Source organism: Mustela nigripes, chromosome 6 (genome assembly GCF_022355385.1).
Source record: "Mustela nigripes isolate SB6536 chromosome 6, MUSNIG.SB6536, whole genome shotgun sequence".
Classification (NCBI taxonomy): Eukaryota; Metazoa; Chordata; class Mammalia; order Carnivora; family Mustelidae; genus Mustela; species Mustela nigripes.
In genome coordinates, this window is record NC_081562.1 from 24,119,586 (window position 1) to 24,131,426 (window position 11,841).

Genomic DNA, 11,841 nt, shown 5'->3' on the forward strand with positions numbered 1-11,841 from the left:
ACCATACTTGTAACCACAGTAGGGATTTGATACATTCTGTTAAATGAATGAGTGAAAATAAATAATAGTAATAACTAATATTCCTGAGGACTTTCTACACACCACAAACATTCTAAGGGCTTTACATGTAATTCATTTAAACTCTACCATTATATCCTTTTTAATACTTACCACAAACTATAATTACTATACTTATTTATTATGTAATTCCTCCACTAAAATTTATCTCCTATCTATCTTGTTTATATAGCAGGTACTATAAAAATATTTATTGAATGAATCACTAAACAGTCAATCATTATTAGTATGGATTAGTAGTCCTTTAAAGGAATCCTTTGAAAGTCAAAATGATAAACTTTCAGTTCACAATGGACTGCCAAATTCAGAAATGTTTTATAAAATAGATTTAATATTACAATTACTTTCTATTTTAGACACATAAAATTATTTCATACATATAAAGCAGAACATTCTGCAAAGTATGTCTAGGCAATATACTATGACTTTATAAAAAGGGTATGTTGACTATTCCCTATAGAAACTACCAACTAAACTAAAAGATATACCACCAGACCTTTCCATAAAATAATTACCTTAAAGAAAAGAAAAGAAATAGATGTGTTTTTAATATAATTTTTCTTGGAATTTGAAATGTTTTTCTTTGAAAATATACTTAATTTTTATAGAAGGATGATTATAAAGCATAATAATATGCTAATTAATGATAGTCTTCCAGCTTTGGACACTTAAATTTGGCTTTCTCAGAGAAAAAAAAATTGCTAGTCAGAAAAAAAACCTACCCATTGCTTTCTTACAAATGCCAGAGGCTGTTACTACTCAACAATACCAGATGCGGGCAGTTCCACAGCTCATCCAAGAAATTGTCCATGATTGAGCAAGTCACTGCCCCCACTGACTATCCACCATTGGTCAGTAAGGGATATGATTTTAAAAGGATATATGAAATGTACCTCTGGGCTCAGCAGTCAACATGCCATAGTCACACTAAGTAGCAATAGAAAGCTACCATGCATGCCCAAAAAATTTTTATATTTAGATATTATGATTTATTTTAGAGAAAAGAAAAATAATTTTTCCTAAATGTAAGAAGAAATGAGTGAAGAAAGCAGCAGTTTTTGGAGTATTGAGAAAGCACTGGACGAGTGTCCTGGGGTCTAGTTTGCAGCATAGCCAGCAGTTGCCTTTGTCACCTTGAGGCCATAACTTAAGTACTCTGGGCTTTATTTTCCCATTTATAATAATAGGACAGGACTGAACCAGGACTGAAATTTCTTAAATTTCTTTCAGGTTTTAAAATTCTACTACCCTCCTATCCAAAACTGCTCAGCTTCCCCTTCACTTTCATTTTCAGGCCCTACCAAGAAGTTCACAAAAGAAATTTACAGCCATCTAGAATAGTCAGGGACGGCTTTTAAGAAAAAATGAATTGGGCCTTAAGGGATACTGAGATTCAGAAGGTCAAGGACAAGATAGTGGGAGAAGGACAAGGCAGGGGGAGAAAGGGCAGAGAACCCCAGAAGGTATAACTATACCCCAGACTTCCTCCCTGGCAGCCGTTAGTGCTGCTGACCAAGCACAGTCGTGGCAAGGAGAGCCATATGATGAGTTTTGACATGTGAGAAAAGACCACTGTCCCTTCCATGCTGGGCATTATGGCCTGCACAAGATTCTCCAGAGCTTTCTCAAATCCCCTATGGCAGAACAATGCCAACTTTCAAAATGAGGGCTTCTGCTCAATCTGACCCTTAATCTGGCAGTCATGAGTAGAGCCCCCTATGAACTATCATAACCATGATGCTAGCGAGAAATAAAGTTTATTTTAAGCCACTGAGATATGGGGGTTGTTTTTGCTACAGTGCAGCCTAGTTCCTAAACACTCCCAAGGGTAAAGTCTGAAGCTAAGGAGAGAAGGTGTCTCCACCTTCTCTCCAACCTCAAAGCCCACTAAGCTAACACCATCCAGTCAAAGACAAAGGCCTCTATGGCTCCACTCAAGTCCACATCTGAACCCTTCCCAGGCTCTTCTTCTGCATCTTGCCCTTTAAAGTTACAAAACTGGGATTGCGGGAAGGTACAAATGGAGTGAGGCTGTGTCCACAGTGGGAAGGCATTCCTCAATTTGCCACTGGTGCAGAGAACAGGGGGTAGGATTTAATACTGAGTAACTAAGCTTCAAAGATGGGAGGTATAACAAAAATATCCTGCAAAAAGAACCTGAACAAGAGAAAATACTCTTAGACTTACGGTTTGAGCTTCCCTCAGGTTAACTCTTATCTTTGGTCTAAAGACACTTTTGCTTTTTCTTCTAGATTCAAATACTCCCCTTTTGAAGATCATCACTGCCATCTGTCTCAAAAAAAAGAATTATATATGAGGCACCAATGGGATGCACTTCTCAAGCACTAATACTAAGTTCTTAATCAACTATATAGTGCAGTAAATTTCTTTCATTTCATGAAATTTTTATACCTTTATTGTGGCCTCTCTATAATGTCTTCTGGATTCTTCCTGTGATTGTGAGGAACTCATTAATTCCAGTTGCCTTAGCTCATCAATTTTAGCTAAAGCACGCCGAGCAAATGCCTGTATGCAATTAAAATAAATTTAATTCATAATAAATGAGAGTATAGCGATTAAAAATGTAACAAGACAGCAGGTTTTATTCTCCCAGATATTTGATTTAATTGGTAAATTAAACTCTAGGTTGATGCTAACTCCTTATAAACACTATAAATATCCCACTGATCATTTCCTACAAGCGTCCCAATATTCTGCAGGTCTAAAGTTAATAAGCTGTCAGATATGTTAACTTTACAAATCAAGAAAATGCCAGAATTCTGTACTTCTTTTAAGAAAAGCCAAATTCTGTAGCTTCATATAGATGATCACTTCTCTGGTATCGCATATACACACACACACCCCTCTCTGAAATACTAACCTTCTTACTAAAGCATCCTGTACTATCTAGTCAGCTGTTCACTTTGTCCACTAAATCGTGAGGTCCTCATATGGTCTTATTTATTTTTGTATCTCTAGTACCCAGCATATAGGAAGTATCTACTAATGTGCGAGGAAAGGAAGGAAGGAAAGGAGAAAGAAAGGAAAGGACGGAGATCTGCTTGTTTAATCAGATCTCCATTATTATGATTCTCTACAGTTCAATTTATGTCATCTGTTTTACCGTTTCTTGGAAATGTTTCATCTACAACTTATAATTTTTCATGAAGATCCTTTTAGACATAATAACATATATGAAGGGCTAAATTTTCCAACAAGGGAGAATTCCAATAGGAATCAAATAGTCCAAACTGTGTATATGTTCCATTCCCTGACAATTTTAACAGCTACAGAAACACTAGTACATTGTAACTAACTGTACATGCATGGTGAGTCGTTTCTAGAATGTACTCTGGGCTAAAAAATGTACCCCCAAGGGCTGTATAAGGCTATTCAGGATGAGCCACAACAATCCAGCCATTCAGAGTGAGTTTAGACAGGAAACATTTAATGTAAAGCAGCTAACCAGCCCAATGGCTGTGAACAGGATGGGAAAAGAAGATTTGTGCAAGTGTGAAGGCTCTGTCCTGCTCAAGATTTCCAGTTAAGAGGTTCAGTGAGGGTTGCAATCCACCCCCCACTGCACTCACCAGACCATACACTCTGGTGCAGGGATGTGCTGGCCTAAAGGAAGGGCTGCCTGCTTCTGATTCTCACCACGCCCTCATCCAGTGACCAGCCAGGTACAATATACTGTAGAGAAGACACCTTTTTCTCACTGACACAGATTTACCATAAGGGCTAATAGAAGCCCCTAAGTTATATTTCAAGTAATCAGTCTAAAAGATACACAGGAAAAGAAGAAAAACAAGAAATATCATATATTAAACAAACGGCAGCTGGAAGCAGAGAAAGGCAAGACAAATGGACTGTAGGGAAACAGAATATAAAACTAAACAGGGAAGGAAAGTGACCTGCATACAAGCATCCAATGAGGAAGGTGTCCGATATCTTGTTCAGACAGGGGCAGAGGAAACGGAAGTGAATGGAGAAGAAAGGAGAGAGCAGAATGTAGAACAAGAGATAACAGAATGGAGAGGCCAAGCACATTTCTGCAAATAAACCCTGGGACTTGTGTCTTCGTCCCAATGCAATTCTTTAGGTTACATTTGTCCGTTTGTGTTTGTGTTGCTGGACATCTGAAGAAGAAAATACTAAATAACTTATACTTTAAAAACTGGAATCCTGAGAATGAAAAGCGGCCCACCTCTCCATGAATGCCAGCTTGGCAATCATAGTAGCACTGGCAGACGGCAGTGTAAAGAGTAGCTCTCCAGGTCAAGTATCTGACAGACAGGAGGGGGACCGAGCATTCCATACACATGCTGGCCCACAGGAGGTACTCTAAGGCCTGAGGAAGAAAGAGAACACTCAAATGTATTTTCAGTTTAAGCTAACAATGATGATTTCTATCTAATATAATCTAATTATAAGTTGTGAGCACAAGCTGCTGACTGCTTAAACCAAAAATACTATAAATAGTGAGTCAAGAGAAAAGAAGCATTTCAAAAGCAAAGGATTAATTTAAAGAACTCAAAATCTCAAGTTAGTTATTTTAAATGTCTTGCTTCTTAGCTCCTAAAGTGCTATGAACTCAACTGGTTTTTATTAATATCTTTCAAGTGTCACCAGCAGTGTAGGAGGTAATTTACATAGATGTTTCTCTACCTACATATCTACATTACATTCAGTGACATTAATATGCTCACATGTGTGTGATTCCAAAGCTAGACTGTAATCTCTCGGAAAAGAATGGCACTTTTTTATTATATCACCAGCACCTGGAAGAATCCCAGGTACATAGCAGATATCTCCAACTGCTAGTAAATGAATTCAGTAGACAACCTCAAAGTCAGCAGAACCAACGCAGGAGAGCTAACAAGTCTTTGAGACTCTCAGAAAATAATGATAATAAATTTGGACAGCAGAATAAAGTCCTTCTTCTTATAACAAATTTGGCCTTCAATAATTGAGGAAGTAATTAAGGAAAAATAGGTCTGCAATAGTCAACTCTTGGAAAGGCAAATCATCAGAATGGTCCGGGAGCTTCATAGGCATGAAGCAACCTCCCACCCCCCGTGACTGACATAGCATTTAATAGTAAAAATAGATAAAACACTGGTAACATTCAGACCCTATTACCATCTCTGGAGCCTTCAAAGACAGTATGTACAACACATGAGCAAGCAGCTCAGCTTTCTCATCTAAGAGAAAGAAATCTGAAAGGCCAGAATTCTCCACTATCTAGTCAGTTTTTATTCCAAAGGAAAAGAGAATGCTGGAAGTAGAGCAGAGTTTGACACAGAATTATAATATTCTTTGCTATCCACTAAGCTCATCCCACCAGAATATAAAATCACTTAGGAAAGGGACCTTGTCTGTCTTATTCACCATCATATCCCTATCTCCTAAAACTATCTGGCATGTAATGATAAATATTATATAAATATATGTTGACTGACTGACCTTCATTAAAAAAAAATCTCTAGTTAATGATGCTAAATGAGGAACTATGTTAAGTAATCATAGAATCAAAGGGCTGAAAGTCAGTCTAATTCCATCCCTACCAATATCACTGGCACCACCACCAAATGTCCTATACCTTTCCAAACCAAGAGTTCTCAACTCTAGCAACAAGGAACATGCCACATGGCATTAGAAGACAATTCTAAAACATGAAAAGTGCTTTCTTAATCCGAAATGAAATCCACCTTGATATACCTCCAGTGCACCGGTCCTAGTTACGCATCCTGGAATAGCATAGAACCACCCCAAATCCACTTCCAACATACAGCTTTCCAAGAATCAGAAAACCACCTATGCATCCTGTCTTCTCCCCATCTCTCTCTCCAGGATAACCAACCCTGGATGCTTTCAGATCTCCTAGGACTGACTTCCCTTCCCCATCATGGTTAGTCTCCTGTGGTTTTGCTCCAAGCTGCCAATGTCCTTTGGGGTGCATGACTTCTCCACAATAAAATGAAGCTTTCAATCCCTGGTTCTGGACACTACATCTCTACTAAGTGGGCCCAGGGTTGCTTTATTCCTGTTGTTGTTGTTGTTGTATGCTAACTTTGCCACGCTATGAACTGAGGTGGAATTAGCAGTCATCCAAATGAATTTTCTCCCATTTGTTGCCCAAAAACCCTACTGTGGATTTTTGCATATGGACTGTTGTGGTTTATGGGGGTATGGGATCAAACCGTGTATATATTTTTCCCTTTAAATTCTCATATCTTTTCAAAACCCCTTGGAATCCCTAATATTAGAAATCTCACATTTCAAAATAAAAATAGCTTTAGTCACTAATTGCTCATATTACATTTGGGTTCATATGCAGACTTAGAATAAGTCAATCACATATTTTAGTGCCATAAGGGACCTTAAAAGTAACCCAATTTAACTCTAAGAGGCCAAACCGCTTATAAGCAACAGAGCTGGGGCTTAGTCTTTGGACTCCCAAGCACAGCAGCGTTCCTTCCACTACATGGGGCAGCCTTGACAAAGGGGGAGTTCTGGAAACCAAGCATGCAACTTGGGCTTTTGAAAAACTGTCAGGTTTAAAGATGAAAAAGCCATTTCTAAAACAACAACAAATCTTAATTTGTAGCCTTTTTCTTGCTCCTAAAATCTCAAAAGAATATTAATTTAGAAAAAAAAAAGTTGATGGGATTTCAGTGAACTGTTGTCTTCAGAGGGGAAAAAATTTTTTTTAAAAAACCCAGTTAAAAGAGCCCAGCAAGAGCCTGGCTCAGGTGCAGAGCAGGAAAAACCCATGGTTTATCAGCTCAGCCACAGGATGGCACTGCAGCATCATTTATGTCATCTTGTACTCTTGACCGGAAACAACATTGACGGGCATTTCAAAGTTTGTATTTCGGGTTCACCTAATGGTACCTGGAATAATTTGACAATAATTGTTCAAACCACAAAATTTTACTAACCTATTTCAGTTCTATAGTAACATAAAACAGAAATAACTTTTTTTTTAAAAAGATTTTATTTATTTATTCGACAGAGAGAGATCACAAGTAGGCAGAGAGGCAGGCAGAGAGAGAGAGAGAGAGAGAGAGGAGGAAGCAGGCTCCCTGCTGAGCACAGAGCCCGACACGGAACTCGATCCCAGGGCCCTGAGATCATGACCTGAGCCGAAGGCAGCGGCTCAACCCACTGAGCCACCCAGGTGCCCCAGAAATAACTTTTTTTTTAAATGAATAGATTCTACCATATTTTCTTATGTTTGCTGAGTACCATACAGTTTTAAATGCCTCCGGAGAAACTACAGATTAAACCACAAGTGAAAGTGAAGTTGTGATTTGTCTTTAGGAAAAGAGCCTTCAGAAATCTTGCCTCCCTCCACTCCCTAAGGTTATACTGTTGACCTGTGTTTCTGATCTGGGGAAAGTCCCTGGTCAGTCCTGGTCTTCAGGACATCTTCAGGAATATAATCATGTTGAAAAACCATTAACCCCCCACTCCTCCATTTGAGTGGGTGAACCAAAATGGGATAGGTCATGACAGGATTAAATTTAGTCAACAGGCATGCATTACTCTAGTGGTTGATACGCAGTACAGTGTAGTGTTGGCCTCAGCAACACTTCTCTGTGAGACATTGAGCCTCAGCTTCCTCATCTTTAAGGTGAAGGCAATAATAGCACCTTTCTCAAAGTGATGGTATGAGGATTAAATGAGACAATACGTGAAGAAAGTGCTTAGCAGCATACCTGATAAATGGTAGGCATTCACTGAACAGATGATGATGATGATGATGATGATGGTACCTACCTCATAAGGCACCTACGTTGAGCATTATATATGCAAAGCCCTTTACACAATACCTAACACACAGTAGGGATTCAACAGTAATAACAAATGGGAGCCATAATGTCTAGATCCTATATGAATAGGAGTTTAGATTGCTCTAGGACGACCCCAGGAAAAGCCCAAGTATTCCATGTCAATTTCTCTTTCTGTTGTATGCTACAACAGACTAGAACTCTAAAACTACCACAGAATCAGAATCCCTCATACTGAGAAGTGCTCAGATGTGGCTGGTCCTCCAAGGGCTTGTCCCCGTTATAGCTCAGGAATCAACTCACCAGCTGAGGGCTTGGGAATTTCTGGATGAAAATTTTTAATTTCAGTGAAATTTCTTATACTGAACCAACTGAAAGAACCACATTTCAATCTTCAAGTGCCAACTGTATGACCACCCACCACCCCAAAACTCTTGCATCTCTCATTCTCCCTACTCCTATCCCACAAGACTGGGAATTATCCTCCTTCAGCCCTTATTTTGTCAGACAAAAGCTCAAGTTCAATAAGAGGGAGAGGAGATGTCTTATGTAGGATTTAAATAAGAAATACTTTTGAGATGACTATCACATGAAGCTAAAATTCTCTCAGCATTAATAAGTACAAACACTAACAGTTAAATTTTGGCACAGTTATCTCTGTCCTTCGAGGCTTTGGCAGACAAATGCTGTAGCAGACCAAACTATGATGGCTCTGTGCAGCAGTATTTGTTGCTACGGCAAGTGCAACAGGAGTATGCAAATTCTCTTTAGGAAATCATCTGGAACTGAATGTGGAATTGTTGGAATAGTGTGTAGGCCACATTTACATTATTCATGAAACAGTCTCCCTTCATTTCAATTTACATTCAAAGCACAGAGCTTGCTCAAGTCACTGTCAGTAATAGAGCTTTTAAAAGTGAGGAACAAAACAGAGAGAGAACACATAATTAATGTTGTGCATCCAGCACGAAAGTATCTTTGCTTCCATTTTTATTTTTTAAGCATTGTCAAATTTTAAGATACTAGGCTATATTTTGAGGAAATAAGGGGGGAAAAAGTACCTGCACTGAGTGTTAAAATATTCAGCATAAGGTTTTGTATGCAGTGAAAAAAAACAAAGCAGTAATGTTTAAGATAGAAGAAACAATTCAAGCATGCTCTTGACGGAAGTATATTCTCCCTTCTAGGCCTATATTCCAATGACTGGACATTGACACATGGAATAAATATGTCTCCTACAGACAAAAAGTGCTACCAACATTGAAGGGAAGTGTCAGCCACTTCCTCAAGCTAAAACTGAGCGGCTAAGTACTAGGAAGTATGAATCTTATTGTAAAATAAAGGCCCCTTGCCTTCAGGTCATAACTGGGACAGTGTTTAGGTGGACATTCACCCAATTAGCATGTGAGCCATAAGTCAAGTCCAAGCTGTTGGAGGACACTGAAGTCCAAACTCCATAGCATACATAGAGTCACCATACCTTTCATCCAAACCAGAATACTTCAAGGAGCGAAAGGGAGCTATTAATAATTACTTATTAATAACTAGTTGTTAATTATAACTGTTTGTTACTAATTATGACTATTAATAACTATAATAAATAATTAATAACTATTAACAGTTACTCTAGGACAACAGACATAAACCAGGATGGATGGTCACCCTACCTAAAGATAAAGTTACCAGAGGAATGTTCAGCATCAAGTTGACAAGTAATGACTAATCTGAGAGACTGAGAGACACTGGAGATCACCTATCAATTTTAGGAATTTTTTTATTAATATTTTATTATATTTTTATTTTTAGAGATGATCATGTTAAAGTAAAAGAAGAGTAAAACTATATAATAAATATTTATTAAATTTTTTAATGTAATTCACTAATTTTCTTTGTTCAGCACTTAGTGCTAACAAAAGTCTTGAGAAAAACAGGAAATACAGAGCAAGATATTTTGTCAGTAAATTTCATACCTTGGAAGATTGACCTATGATCATCAGTTTTCTGCAAATGGTATAAATGTAAATGGTACCTAGATGAAGAAAAAGACTGTTAACATATTTTACAGTTAAATAATGGAAATTTTATATCCTGATTACTGTGGTTTAAGTCTATAGTTCCTAAAACAAGTGATCTTATGAGACAGTCTGATAATGGTTAGAGTTATAACCATTACAGTTTTTTTGTAACTTGCAGCCAAATCATCAAAAGAACTAATTTGACCATATTTTAAGTAAGGAGACATAGGAATCTTTTATCCTCATTTGAAGGACAGCATAAGTTTTGAAATATATTAAACAAAAGAATATTTAAGTAGCATAATTTATATACCCTTTGGTTTTATAAAATGCTACTGGTGCCTATGGTTTATGACTAAAAAATTAAAGACTGATCTCCAAATAAGATTAGAATACATATTTAATCAAATGGTACATTACTAAACAAGGACACAAGGAAACTCATGATAACTTAAAAATCAAAACATATAATAGATTGTATTTTATTTATTTGCAGTCTCATAATATTTACCCCTTCATTAAGGTATGTCTTATAAGCACTCTAGTGAAAAACAGCATTTCCAACTCCTATTTTAGAGCATTCAAGTATGGCTTTTTGTTTTTTGTTTTTGTTTTTTACAGTCAGGCCATTATTTAAATGAAAACAGAAGTGTAGAAAACTGGTAGAGCTGGGGCAGGGGTGGGCAAAAACATCACCAGACATCTCTCTGTATACAAAGGACATTATCATGCTACAAACATACCCCAAAGATAGTAATGTGCCTTAAAAGGCATGTAATTATAATGACAAGTAGTCTAAATATTTTCTATAAAATATCTGATCTAAAATTCATAACCATCCAAATTCAACAATTACGAATCCATGTTCACACTTAAACTTTAAAAGCTTCTGAGAAAAGAGCATCTGCTCCAAAAAACACATCAGTTGATTAAAATACACTTGTAAGCATAGCATAATAAACATTAATTACATAAGTCAGTGACAAAAAAATACTGAATAAACTTTTAAACACTTGCAACACCATAAACTTTATAGAGAATGCAATGGGTCTTTAACATTAAAGGACTCAGCCTTCTTAGTGTGACTGCTCTAGGGACATGGCAGTAGTTATTTCACAAAAGGTTCACTGGGGAAGAACCACTTGTCCGCTAACAGCTCAAGCCCAGCATTCTTAACTCAACTTGGCTTTGTTGACGTCTGCTCTTAATCTTTAAATACGAAAATGTCTAACTGTGTTTTTTTATTTTAAAAGTCACCAAGTAAGGATACCCAGAGCAAACTCTTGCCTCCCTGCAAAACATGTGATTCAGGTGTAAGTCAGAAGCCTGTGTAAACATGTCAGTAAGAGAAACTAGGGAATTTCAGAAGACCTGAGGATACTGCCCTCAAGAATGACTAGGGCCCTCTGTATTTTTCAAAATAAGATTTTAACCTTTCCAGACCATATTAATGTGCTGACTATAACCGAATCCTTCTTTGATGGTTCAGGATCTTGGCCTGGCCCAAAAATTCCCATTGCTGAAGATTGACAGAGAGTAAATGGCATAAAATGGAAAACAGTTTAAATCTTTACAATCTCAGGCTATTCTGGAACTTTGTTTTATTTTTAACCAAATCCCTAATACAAGTTTATTGCTTTGTCATGTGGCTTCTTTTTATCAAAGATGACCACCACCAAAATAATCTGGCTATGTGAGTGTTGAATGAATTGGGTTCAGGTTGGTTGTGAAGTAAGGTTTTATGCAACTGTCATACACCCAGTTAGAGTTTGTGAAAGAACTAAAATTGGTTAACTATCTTTAAGAAAACAAGAGTGTGGAAGCACCTGGGTGGCTCAGTGAGTTAAGCCTCTGCCTTTGGCTTGGGTCATGATCCCAGGATGCTGGGATCGAGCCCCGCATTGGGCTCCCTGCTCAGCGGGGAGCCTGCTTCCCTGCCTCCCGCCCCCCCC

General features: G+C 37.6%; 1 protein-coding gene across 1 annotated transcript in view; it reads right to left on the minus strand.

Annotated features, from left to right (window-relative positions):
- Positions 1-11,841, minus strand: part of CFAP54 (cilia and flagella associated protein 54) — a 302,579-nt gene that overhangs the window by 272,621 nt on the left and 18,117 nt on the right. The window contains exons 5-8 of the mRNA XM_059402309.1: positions 9,845-9,903; positions 4,286-4,429; positions 2,491-2,604; positions 2,266-2,367 (exon numbers count right to left, since the gene is read on the minus strand). Coding sequence (XP_059258292.1) covers positions 2,266-2,367; positions 2,491-2,604; positions 4,286-4,429; positions 9,845-9,903 — 419 coding nt within the window. The remainder of the gene's footprint in view (positions 1-2,265; positions 2,368-2,490; positions 2,605-4,285; positions 4,430-9,844; positions 9,904-11,841) is intronic.